Source organism: Parambassis ranga, chromosome 18, assembly GCF_900634625.1.
Source record: "Parambassis ranga chromosome 18, fParRan2.1, whole genome shotgun sequence".
Lineage (NCBI taxonomy): Eukaryota > Metazoa > Chordata > Actinopteri > Ambassidae > Parambassis > Parambassis ranga.
Window position 1 is genome coordinate 4041094 of NC_041038.1, and position 13888 is coordinate 4054981.

At 44.7% G+C, this 13888-nt stretch overlaps 1 protein-coding gene across 1 annotated transcript; it reads left to right on the top strand.

The window, feature by feature from the left end:
* Positions 1-7843: 7843 nt before the first annotated feature.
* Positions 7844-10245, top strand: LOC114450675 (protein S100-P-like). The gene is made up of 3 exons (XM_028428946.1): positions 7844-8007; positions 9487-9807; positions 9998-10245. Exons 2-3 carry the CDS (start codon positions 9676-9678, stop codon positions 10130-10132), a joined length of 267 nt encoding a protein of 88 aa, XP_028284747.1. The 5' UTR covers positions 7844-8007; positions 9487-9675; the 3' UTR covers positions 10133-10245.
* Positions 10246-13888: the final 3643 nt, after the last annotated feature.

Here is a 13888-nt window from a genome sequence, read left to right on the forward strand (position 1 = left end):
GGTACGGATTAAGGGGAAAACAAAAAAACGAAATAACAATAAACAAATTAATAAAAAAAAAAAAGAAAGAAAGAAAAACTAGTCCGCCCCAAAGGCACCTCCCAGTTCTTTTGTGCCACACACCGGCTCACTTGCCGGGCGGACTAGACAAGGAAAAGAAACCGACAATTTGCATGCTATGGCAAGAGCAGCGATGCCCATCAACCCGACGCTCTGCAACAAAACAAATACTTTCTTTTAAAACCTCTTTACACTTTATTAAATCATGCTTAAAATACCTGCAATATAATTAATAATCCTTAAAATACCTGGCATCTGCGTGACCAAACTACTTGTGAATACCGTCTACTTCTTTGCCTGAACATCCATCTGTAATGTATAAAACAAAGTCAATCAACCACCCGTCAAATACTTTAAAACAAAAAGGTAGGCTACAGCCAACCCGCATACCTGTATGGCCTCCCTGCACGCCAGTGTGGAGCAAGGTGTGCACCTGCCTTACTCCACCGGGCGGAACCAAACCCCAACACCTTTGTTCCCCCGTACAAGGAGCCCTATATATGCGGGTCGACTTACCCTCCCCTTTTTCCCGACCTGAGGCAAATAGCACCCGCTACATATCACCCCCAGCAAACGCATCGGCGCCCCGACGATGCACCAGTACAAAAACAAAAACCCAAAACTACAAACAGACAAAACAATTATACTGATACATCACCAGGCCTCGTAGAAACTGGCAAATGATGAGGGTTAGAGTGCTTCCCAGCATTACTTCGGGTGGACCTACGTGGAGCCTCGGCTACTGCAGAGGATCTTTGTCCCATATTCTCTTCTTCCCCCATAGACACCTCTGCCTCTGAATCAGATTGCACCACTGACTCCCCACCACATAGTTCCCATCCTGGAGTCTCTAAGGAATTACCATCTTCCTCACTGTTCCCTTCCTGTGTCTGCTCTTCCGCTACCTCCTCCTCCGCGTTCAACCTCACTCCATCCACAGGTACTTCCCTCAACTCGGTCCTGTGCACTTGCTGCACTGGGCCCTCCTGAGCTGCAGGCACAATGGAATACACCACACCACGCTCTGGGGGGCACTGTACCACCCTGTAGGGGATGGAGTCCCAATAATCCTGGATCTTATTCCTACCCCTCACCCGATGGTTTCGAACGTACACCAGATCACCCTCTGCCAAATGCGACTCCCTTATCTGGCCCTCCTGCCTCTGATCTCGGCACTGTCTCTGCACCACTAAACGCTGCCTTACATGCTCATATGCCTCCTCCAATAACTCTTGATGTTTTTGTACCCAATCCTCTAACTGGTACTCTTCGCTCTCCTCCGCCCCTGCACCCAACAAAAAATCTAAAGGCAACCGGGGCTCACGACCAAACATCAGGAAGTAGGGGGTCCTACCTGTCGATTGATGCACAGTGGTATTGTAAGCATAGGTCACCTGAGGGAGATGCTGGGGCCAACACCTCTTCTGATCTGGGGGCAGTGTGCGCAGCAAATCATGTAAAGTACGATTAAACCGCTCACACTGACCATTTCCTTGTGGATGATATGGGGTCGTGCGACTCTTCCTCACCTTATAGAGCTTACATAACTGTCGCATCAGATTACTCTCAAAATTTCTTCCCTGATCTGAGTGAATGCGGTCAGGAGGTCCAAACAGATTAAACCAGTTCTTCACTAAAACATTTGCCACAGTGCTAGCCCGCTGATCTTTAGTAGGGATGGCCTGGGTATATTTTGAAAAAACATCTGTCATAATAAGCACATTTTCCCGCCCATCTGAAGCTGACTCTAAAACAGTGAAGTCAATTGCCAAGATCTCATGAGGGCGAGATGCTTGCAGACTCCCCATAAAAGGTTTAACTTTAGGCTGGACTGCCTTTGCCAACACACACCTCCCACACCTACGACACCACTTCTCCACATCTTTATACATATTTGGCCAATAACAGCGGGAGCGCACTAGCTGCAATGTGCGCTCCACCCCCTGATGCCCATGATTGTCATGAAGCTGGGTTAAAACATCCTTCTGTAAGCACTGCGGTAGCACAAGTTGATAAACCTGTCCACCCCCATCAGGAGGATTAATCCTACGGTACAGTACCCCATTCTCCTCTGAAAGGCGCCCCCACTGACGAGAAAGCTCCTTGGTCTCTGGACCAAATCTCTCCCTCTGCCTCAGGTCAGGAGATTGTCCTTTCCTCCAACAGGTCAGAAGAGGGCCAATTACTGGATCCTGTTCCTGCAGAATGACTAGATTCTCTTTTGAACAGCCTGGAAGAACAGAGATGTCAGACTGTACACACAAATTTTCCTGCATTTTTATCATGTCCTGTTCAGCCTCCCCAACTGTACTAACTTCTTTATACTGACGAGAGAGAGCATCTGCATTTCTATTCCGATTCCCTGGACGGTATTTTAAAGTCAGATTGAATGGAGCTAATTGAGCTGCCCACCGTTGCTCTACTGCACCCAGTTTTGCTGTGTCCAGGTGCCGCAGGGGATTATTATCAGTATACACAGTACATGAGCTACCTAGCAAGTACTCCCTAAACTTTTCTGACACTGCCCATTTAAGCCCCAGAAACTCCAATTTCATGGAGCTATAATTGTGCATGTTCTTTTCCGTAGGTTTGAGTGCCCTGCTAGCATATGCGACTGGTCTAAGTTTCCCTCCATGTTCCTGCGAAAGCACTGCCCCTAAGCCAGCATGGCTCGCATCAATCTCAAGCACAAATGGTCTCTGAAAATCTGCGTAAGCCAGCACTGGTGCCGAGATCAAAGATTTTTGCAAACCCCGCTATGAAGCGTCTGTAGTAACTTGCAAATCCCAAAAAGGCTCTAAGCTCAGCCAGGTTTGTGGGTGTTCGCCACTCTCTTACCACCGACACCTTGTCTGGATCGGTTGCGATGCCAGCAGCAGACACAACATGGCCCAAATACTTCACCTGTTTTTGAAAAAAACTACACTTTGAAAACTTAGCTTTTAACCCCTGCTTTTGCAGCCGAGAAAAGACTTCCTCTAGCCTTTCCAAGTGCTGCTGAATAGAGGAGGAGAACACAATCACATCATCAAGGTAAAGTAACACAGACTGATATCGATAATCCCCAAACATACGCTCCATGAGGCGCTGAAACGTGCTGGGTGCATTACACAGTCCAAATGGCATTCTATTAAACTCAAAGAGCCCAAATGGAGTGCAAAATGCTGTCTTGGCCCTGTCTTTCTCTGCCACCTTCACTTGATTATAGCCACTTGCTAAATCTAGAGTGGAAAACCACTTAGCTCCTACGAGCCCATCCAATGATTCTTCCATCCTGGGTAGAGGAAAAGCATCCTTCCGGGTTTTGGCATTTAAACGGCAACAGTCTACACACAATCTGATCCCACCATCTTTCTTTTGAACAATTACAATGGGAGAGGCATATGGGCTACTACTCTCTCTAATGACGTGACTGTCCAACAGCTGCTTAATATGGGCTCTCACCAGATCATACTGAGATGGGTGAATGCGACGATACGGCTGACGAATTGGGATGTCATCAAGCAGGGGAATCTCATGCTGGAGTAAATCAGTGCAGCCCAAATCAGTTTCATCCCTTGCAAATAATGACTGATATTTCCTAAGCAATGCAGCTGCTTGTTCTTGCTCCAACTCATCCAATCCCTCAAAAAAAGGTAGATCCCATCCCCCCACACTGGTCGCCTCAACCCCTGAAGGGGACACAACAGCTGTAAATTCATTACTGCTAGCATCCCTACAAACTTTCGCATGAGATGGCTGATCTAACACCACCGGAGCCACAGTAACTGCAGCTATCACTCTACGTGGAGTCAAATTTACATCAGAGTAACCGACATTGGTGACAGGTACATATGCCTCTCCTGCCTCAGACACTACTACAGCAGGTGATATCAATAACCCCTCTGGAAGCTCCCCTTCTTCAGGGCCTAATGGTTCAATTAACACCTCCATATGCTGCATAGAGGGAACCTTAGGACATGTTACAGGGACCATAGTTAATGTACCTGCGACTACACAAATTGAGCTCTTACCTTTAACCCTTACTTTGAACGGCTCTGGGGAGTTGATTAAGAGCTCCTCTGCATGGCAATGTCTGAGTGCTCGTCTCCATTCAGGGGCTTCTGTTATGCTAGGATCATCAAAGAGGCCTGGTCCATACTGCACAAACAGCTCATAATAAAACCCCTTTATCACATTCATTCCCAATACACCAGGAGTTTGCATCTTTCTCTGCAACATATGTGGGTCTTCTGGATCCTTCACAACCAGAACTCCTTTGCGTGGAACACATTTACCTAAAATAGTGATAGCCAGCTCCAGATAACCCAAATATGGCAATTTAAGACCATTGCCCGCTCTCAGATCTAGCCATGCACACTCACGCAGCTGGGAGTCTGTGAGATGGCCAAAATGTTCCTTAAAAAAACTCTCAGTGATTGTTGTCACCATAGAGCCTGTATCCAATAATGATGGAACCACTACCCCTCCCATCCCTACTTCTACAACGGGACACCTGCCCATAAGAGCAGCTGTAACCACTGGGTCAGGCTCTAGATCGAGCTCTTCCCTTAGATGTGTGTGGCTCTCTTCACTTGCAGACTCCTTTTTTTCCAGACATACTGCTGCCTGCTCAGGTGCAGTAGATTTAGGTAAAGGGGCTGTACAGTAGCGGGCTATGTGGCCCCTCTGATCACAGCGGAAACATCTAGGTTTACCATCAAAGTTTTTCTTGACTTTAACTGGAGGCTGAGCCCCAGACTCCCGGCTCTGAGGTTGCAGGGCTTTCATCAGTAAATCTAACTGTCTCTGCTGAGCTTCAATGAGAGCTTTCAGTTCAGAGTAAGAACTATGATCTACCAGTTCATTAGGTACTTTTGCCAAAACTTCATTGGAGGAAAATGGTGGGACACTCTCCTTTTGTCTAAAGGTCTGCCCAACACATTGTGATGTCCACTGAACAGCTTCCCTACGGGCATCACGGATAGTCCACTGGGGGTTTAAACGTACTTTATCCCTAAGTCTTGAGCTCAGACTCTGATCTCGAACACCCTCACAAAACTGATCCCGCAGATTCCTTTCAGAACCTAGCTTAACTTGTTCGTCTGCCTCTACAATCTGATCCATTAAGGACATTAGGGCATGAGAATAGTCTAGCAAAGATTCTCCTTCCCGTTGTTTACGATTAAAAAACCTACGTTGAAGGGAAATAACCGAATGTGAACATCCATATACTTCCCTCAAAATTTTAAATATCCCATTTACAGTGTCTCTTTCTTGTTTTGGCAGATATTTAACTTCAATACGTGCTGCCCCTTCTAGATGGTTATACACGCAATCAACTTTTTCTTTTTCAGTGGATTTCACTTGTATATAGCCTTCGATCAGTTCAATCCATTCCTCCAATGTAGGAGAGTCTGCTCGATCCAAGTTACCTGAGAACTTTGGCACTTTTTCACTCTGTTGGATATAGATCACCTGCTTCCCCCCTTCAGTCCTCGCAGGAGTCTCAGTCGAATCTGCATTGTCCATGACACTGTGGGAGGTTCCAGCTGGAGATGCTGCCGCCTGAAGTCTCTGCAGCTGCTGCTCCAGTTCTTGCATGCGCTGCTCCATTCTTTCCCTAGAGGTTTCCTCCATCATCCAGCCGACTTGGGAAAAGGCCGCTAGCTTCGGGACTCTCCCAGACGCTTACTCCTGGCCCAACGCTGCTCTTGCCTTTCACACAAACGCACAAAAAAAAAATCTGTTCCCCCAAAATGTACCACCACTATCAAGCTGATCCTGCCAACAACGCCAAATGTTATGTGGCTATGAGACCAGCTGAAGAAATGATGAGAAGGTGGGTCTAATCAAATCAATTTATTAATGCAATCAAACAACATAAATTTGCCCACCTCCACTACCCCACTTCCAAAGAACGGCCGCCCGGAATGAAAGAAAAGTCCACCCCACACTTTATGAACACTGCAACTGTGATTCCACCACACACGTGAGTAAGGCACTGCAATTGTGTTTCACTGCACACGTGAGTATTTAGACACTGCAACCGTGTTTCACTGCACACGCCTGGCAGGTCGTATGGAAGTAGGGTAGGTACGGATTAAGGGGAAAACAAAAAAACTAAATAACAATAAACAAATTAATAAAAAAAAAAAGAAAGAAAGAAAAACTAGTCCGCCCCAAAGGCACCTCCCAGTTCTTTTGTGCCACACACCGGCTCACTTGCCGGGCGGACTAGACAAAGAAAAGAAACCGACAATTTGCATACTATGGCAAGAGCAGCGATGCCCATCAACCCGACGCTCTGCAACAAAACAAATACTTTCTTTTAAAACCTCTTTACACTTTATTAAATCATGCTTAAAATACCTGCAATATAATTAATAATCCTTAAAATACCTGGCATCTGCGTGACCAAACTACTTGTGAATACCGTCTACTTCTTTGCCTGAACATCCATCTGTAATGTATAAAACAAAGTCAATCAACCACCCGTCAAATACTTTAAAACAAAAAGGTAGGCTACAGCCAACCCGCATACCTGTATGGCCTCCCTGCACGCCAGTGTGGAGCAAGGTGTGCACCTGCCTTACTCCACCGGGCGGAACCAAACCCCAACACCTTTGTTCCCCCGTACAAGGAGCCCTATATATGCGGGTCGACTTACCCTCCCCTTTTTCCCGACCTGAGGCAAATAGCACCCGCTACATATCACGTCATTATATTGACGTTTGTAACTCATTTAGCAGACGTTTGTACGCAGAGCGACTCACAGTGAACATTCAGGCTGCAGTATGAAGGAGGCTGTAGTGACGTGTGGCGCTGCGTCTCTAAAAGTGTTATGATACAATGTGAAAAAAGACAAACAGTGGTGGAGTAAGATGAGGCTCAGCTGTGTCATAGACTCTTACCTAGGGCCCCTCTCATGCCCTAGGCAATTGCCTGGTTTGCTTACCGTGTTGCGACGGCTCTGCTCACATGTGAGCAGATTCCAGAGTGGTGAAAGCAGAACCACTGTGGAGCTTAGTGAGATGGTGAGACAGTGAGAAAGGAGATGGTTGCTATTGGAAGGAGATCAGTGATGGATGTAAGTACTAGAAGAATGCTGCCACCAGCACGTGATCGTTTCTTATGTAATGTTAGGTCCAGCCCGAGGAGAGTCAGTAGATAAAGTAGGAGGAGCTACAGGGGTGAAGCCACAGGCTCGTGGGTGGACAGACACAGACAGCCCCATGCAGCTAAGAAGCCACACACAAGCAGCCTGAACACAGAAAGAAGAAGATGAGGGCCAGTCCCCTGTTGTGATGAAGGAGTCAGGAGACGATACATCCCATGGGAATTTATGGATATGATAAAGCTAGCAGGAAGACTCCATCTGTCAGCCTCCACTGACAGATCGAGCACACAAGTGAAGAGTAAAGCTGGAGGAAAACACAGCTGGACTCACACTGGCCTTGGGAGACATTAAGGCTCTTTCAATGTAAATAAGGCGAATAAGAGAGGAAATCTTTAAAGGAGCAGATCTGCAACCTTTGATTCAAGGCAACAGTGTGGATGACGTGGGACTGAACTGAACCGCTCACACACCCAGTTGAGATCCAAGTGAGGCAGAAAACAACTGTTATGCTCAGTGTACACCTAATGGACTCAGTATTGGTTTCCCTGAAGAACCTGGTGCATCAATGATGAGGGAGGAATGGAACCCTGGGTGGTGAAACAAGCAGGGGTACTGAATGAACCAGTTGTGGAAAGTTTTTCGATTTTTTTTTTTTTTCGTGAGAGGCGGGGGTGCACCACTGACTGGTTGCCAGTCAAAAAAACAGCCGGCCACACCCACACCAACAGCCAGAGTCCTCACTTAACCTAGCATGCAGGTCTTTGGAATGTAGAAGGAAGGTGGAGCACCCGAAGAAAACCCACGCAGGCTGTGAGGCAAACAGAGCTAACCACATCACCACGACCACGGTAACTGATCAGTGCCAACATGGTGGTGTAAATATATGCTGTTAACAAAAGAAAACAACATTGATTCTGCAAATATCACTGAGACAAAGAGTGAATACATGTTTGACATTTACTTCCAGGCCTGCTTACTCTTCTTTATGGCCTACACAAACACAACTAATAAATAGTGTGAACGTCTACACAGAGACACTGCTTTACTCATGGGGAAGAAACAATATTTAATGTATATGTATGCCAGTCCTGCCAACCTGCATGCTAATGTGTTAACCAGCGAGCATATGACAGTGTTATGTGAGGTGTAGGTTTTAACAGGACCCAGGCACAGACAAAAACAATGTGCAACAAAAAAGGAGCTTTATTCAAAGCTAAACTACAAAACACAGGAGAACATAAGGAGGGCTACTGAAAACAGTGCCATGTCAAAATGCAAAATCAAAGTACCAAAAACTAGGGAAATAAAGATCAAAAACACAAACCAAACCTGAGGAGGAAGGGAGGACAAAGAAATAAGTGCTCAGAATAGGGTGCACAGCAACACTGAGGACAAGAGGGAGGAACGAAGGATCACAGAAGGAGGAAGACTAATAACAGAAAATTATAATAACAAATGATGAGGGAACAGAATGCTTGCTTTCTCACACTCAGAAACACACTTTGTTCTGCTTGCAGAGTCTTGTACACTGCTTTAGATTTGATGCAATCAGCTGATCTCAGACTCTGTGAGGGTCCTCAGTTATACATCATTGTGTCTAAATGGACTTTCTCTCTCTCTCCTTCATCCTCTCTGTCTACCTCTTCTTCTCCTCTTTTACCCGGCCGACTATCAGCAGGAAGGTTCTCCTTATGAGCCGGGTCCTGCTCAAAGTGTCTTTCTGTTGAAAGGTTTCTGTGAAGCACTTTGATTAAAATTGACTTGACTTGATTGATGTGACCAAACAGGTTTATGAAGACTCTACTGCCGGTTTGATGTGTCCCAACAGGTTGTAGAATGTGTGATTCTACAAACACAAGGTGATTGAAACAGCAGCTGTTCACAGGAACCCTGATACAGAGGAGAACAGAAACATGTAAGCCTCTGTCTCATGCTCTCAGACCCCATTCACACTGGGAAAATCAATCCAGCTAGATTCGGGCAGTATCTGGATATATCCTTTTTTCTGAGTGTGAAAACCGCGAATCTGGCTATATCAAGCATGATATCAATCCACCCCTCGGAGACATTTCAGACTTTTCCTCCTGTGGTTCATGTCCACCTCTGTGTAGAAGCAAAGACACACAGTGACCACAGTACACCACTGTGACTTTTATGTGTTTGTGTGTCTCCCCCTACAAAAAGTCATTCCTCATCTCAAAGTTCACAAATCACCACACCAGCTGCCTCTGTGGTCTGATAAAAGAAAGGCCTCCTCTTAACCTCAATAACATGACAACTTAAGCTGCATATAGCTTTTTACTTAATGTGTACACTCTGTGTTGCAGCAGAGAGGGCGTGTAGACACATCAGAAACCAACACCCACAATACCCGAGTCTGTCCCATCATTGGTCCTGAAGCCGTCGTTCACAAGGTATAAAAAGAGCTCTTTCCTCATCCACTCCACCCAACACATCAACCTCGTGCTGGTTCATTTTCTTCTTTGTCGCAGCAACTTTCAACAAAAGCAGCAACCATGTCGCAGCTTGAGAATGCCATAGCCATCCTGTTGCAGACTTTTGATGACTACGCAGGCAAAGAAGGAAAGAAGGACACGCTGACCAAAAGAGAAGTCAAGACTCTGTTGGAGAAGGAGCTGCTGCTGCAGGTACTGACACTGTGCTTATATTACACATTCCATTTTTAACTTTATCTTCCACACCATACATATTTTCATAGCATTTGATTTTTGGACACTAAGACTTTTTCATGTATTAATGAATTCTGAGAAAACCTTATCAAGTCTCAACTCATCATGAACTCAAACTTATTATGTGCACTTTCTTCTGTCTCTATAGGAAGCAAAGAACCCAGGTGAGGTGGACAAGCTCATGAAAAAACTGGATCTGGACGGTGACTCCGAGGTGAACTTCAATGAGTTTATGACGCTGGTGGGTTGTCTGGCCTGTTTCATCCATTTCTCTACGATTTGAGCAGAGAACGACCGTCTCCGGGTGTGGGTTCCATCGGCACCAAGAAATAAAACATCAAAATTCAGAATGTAATGTTTTTTTAACCACTTAATAAAGTGATGTATCTACCAATGCATGGCTGTGTAGTGTTGAATGTAAAATCACTTTTTTGTAGCACAGATTTAAAAATCTTATGGCTAGTTTTATTACTTTTCCAGGGTTCTTCATAGTAAATGGCAGCAAAAACTGTTAAAGAATCTCAGGCGAGGAGGAGACCAGGAAGTAAGTGTGAAGAGGCTGTGTGCTCTCCACATGCTGCCACACGAGTAGGTTGTGTTATGTTATCTGATCCTTTGTTTTCAAAATGCTGCTTATACTTGAGTTTATTTATTTTATTCCAACTAGGTTGCATATAAATGTATTTCTTTACAAAGGTGAGATGATATAGAGCAGCATTCCCCTCATCCTCTAATGGAAGCATGAATATGTAAGACGATTGTTTTCCTTTGTTCAGTTAAGCTGGTGTGGGTCTTTAGCATCCTAAATTAAAATGCTTTTGTTTATATTTTCAGCCATTTGATGTTGTGGGGAAATAAATAAGGCATCTGTACTGATATGCATTAAAAAACTCAATAGACAGACTCAATATCAACACAGTGACAAGTTTCAAGAGCCTTGACGTGACTTTTTAACGCTCCAAAAAGGGACTTGTTTTTTTGTGTGGCTGCTGCTGTTGCACATCAGACACAAAGCCACCGCTCTGACCGCTTGCTCCAGATGGTCTTTAGAGATACACCATTGATCACCTAAGGCATCGCAGAGTCAACTGGGGCATCATGCTGCCTCTTCATCCAGCTCCATGGTTCTTCCTGTCTTCAGGTCAGGTCATGGATTTATCATAGCTGGGATAGTTAATTACAGTTTTTCTCAATTGTTTACACACAAATTCTGGTACTTGAGACACAATGACCACAACATGTAACTCATTTACCAACCCCCTGAACCAATTCTGCTAAACTACGAGCACAGTTCCTGCTTTACACTCAAATTGCAGTTCTAAAACACACATTTTTCAAAACAGTACACACAAGTCTCTGCTTCTCATGCAGAACATATCTTGTTTTCACAAGGAACACACTGCCATTCAAATATGCACACTGACTCATCACAAGGGCAAACACCCATCACACAGTTTTACAATCAGCAATCAGAGCTTTAGCATAAAAGGGCAACAGATGAGCTCTTCTGTTTTGGAGCAATGGATTGGTATATGTACTCTCACTAGAAAATGGCAGTACTGCATATCAATACAGTACTCAATGAGTACAGTAGTACAGTAGCTACCCTTGGCCCCTACAACACCGCCCATCTGATCACATTCCTGGACACCCTACACAACACACTCATTCCACCAGATCAGGTAGATGGCCCAGAGCAGCTCAGGTACGTTGTCATTTGGAACAACGTAAGTTTCCACAGGGCTGCTCTGGTTTGTAACTGGTTCACTGCCCACGCACACTTTTTAGTTGTGTATCTGCCTCCATATTCTCCATTCCTCAAGCCTATTGAGGATTTTTTTTCTGCCTGGAGATGGAAAGTGTATGACCGTAATCCACAAATGTGCATACCTCTTCTCCAAGCTATGGAGGATGCATGTGGAGATATGGCAGCTGATGCTTTTCATGGCTGGATTCGCCATGCTAGGCGATTTTTTTAGAATGTAATGTTTCATTTTGCAGGAGAATTGAGGCGTTTTACCCATTGTGTGTGTTATTTTGGATTTGTGTGTAGAGTTCTGAGAATATGAGGCATGGTTCCAGAAAATGTGTGTAAACAATTAAGAAAAACTGTAATAGTTTTAGAAATTGTGCTGTAAGAATCATTGTTAGTGTTTAAGCATTCAGAAAAAACTGTAATATTGAAAGTCAAAGCTGATAATTACATTATGAAAACATAAAAGTAATGAAGCAGTTAAAGTAGTTACTTGTGGCTAGCTTGCTGAGCAGATGCAGCTCATGAGCGAGCGGTCAGAGCGGTGGCTTTGTGTCTGATGCAACAGCAGCAGATACACAAAAACTACGTCTCCTCTTCACAAACAGTCTTGCAGGCGTTGAGGTACAAGCAGGGCTGAATTGGCAGGTGACCATAAGTGTACACCGCTAAAAGGAAAGCACTGCCAGATCAGAAGGTTGAAGCGATCCAAGCAGCTTCATGGCTTCCAATGAATAGGTGACTGTCTGCCAGCTGTCAGCGTGACAACAGGAAACAATAATCACAGGACCAAACAGGTTTATGAAGACGCGCTCTACAACCAGTTCTCTTTTTTCTGTCTCTGTAGGAAAGTTCGAAACCAGAAAAGGTGAATAAAATCTTTTTCAAGCTGGATAACAATGCAGACGGAGAGGTGGACTTCAATGAGTTTATGAGAATGGTGACTGTTTTTACAGCAGTGTTGTATGAATGCCAATCCAAATAGAAATAAAAGATAAAATCCAGTCAATATCTTTTTTCTGACCACTTAATAAAGTGATGTATCTACTAATGCATGGCTGTGTAGTGTTGAATATAAAGTCTTATAAACATAGTGTTCTGTATGAAATGCTCAGGTTTTGTAGCACAGATTAAAGCATGAGCAGCTGCACAAAAACTACGTCACCTCTTCACAAACAGTCTTGCAGGTGTGCTTTTCATCCAGTATCCAGTAGTACACTTTTTTTCCCCAGCTGGTCCAGTTGTGTAATTCCTGCCTTGCACTGCCCTCTAGTGGCAGATCAACTCTCCTTCTGCAGTCATTCTGTTCAGCACTTTTTCAGTGGAGTAGAGGCTCCACAGTTTTAGCACCACATCCTGATTCTTCACCCCTCTTGTCTTTGTGGCCGTGGCTGGTTTACAGGCTGAGTGAGGCCTCGTAGTGCTCTTTGTGAAACGGGGCTGGCCTGTAATCGGCTTGCAAGGTCATTAAGCTCAGACTCTCCTCTCCCCCTCTCTCCCCGTTCATGGCATTATGGAGGCTTATTGGAATTAGTCGTCCACAGTGGAGGAGGATGTGGTTCTGGAGTCTGGAGGCACAGGTGGGAAGAAAAAGTGTGTTATTTAAATATTTTAACATGTTTATGTTTTTGTTTACATCTCTCATCACACATTTATTACTGCAATATTAACTCAAACATATATTTCAATTGTGCATAGTCAGGTCAGATTATGTTGAATTACTTGTCATATTTTCAATATTTTGGAATAATTTGCCATTATTCTTTGTACTGCTGTTCATGAGTGGCTTTCACACAATGGCCCTATAGGCTGAATCCAGGAGTCAACAAAAACCAGGGATGAGGGATGAGAATTTGACAGTTTCTTCTGTCCGCACGCAGCAGTTCCAGGTCAGCCCTGTCTGGGAGAACTGTGTCAGGATAGGCCTGACAGCAGCTCCCGCAGGCGGCACCATCAGGCGCGCTGGTCCCTCAGTGAGCAGAAAAGGAGGGGTGTGCATAAAATCCTGTTATATTAAGAAATGCTTCCCCAGTGTCCCAGTAACATTAAAGCAGAAATGACAATGAAACCTTAAAATCAAAGCAGAATGCATACAATTTATCTGTTAACTGTGTGTCTGTGTTGGATATCACAACACAAATTAAAAAAAAATTCTGCAGCCAGCCACCAGGGGGCGCGCCAGGCACAACAAATTCCAACAACTCCACATATAATTTTTTCTTTATAGATGGTTAGTGCCATTGAAGGTAGTTATTAACGTGCAGTGTTGTTTTCCTGACAACTATG

Excerpts from the sequence above, each read along its gene's own strand:
- LOC114450675 (XM_028428946.1), top strand. The coding sequence starts at position 9,676 with ATGTCGCAGCTTGAGAATGCCATAGCCATCCTGTTGCAGACTTTTGAT. Across the intron at positions 9,808-9,997 it reads AGAAGGAGCTGCTGCTGCAG|GAAGCAAAGAACCCAGGTGA; the intron begins GTACTGACACTG and ends CTGTCTCTATAG.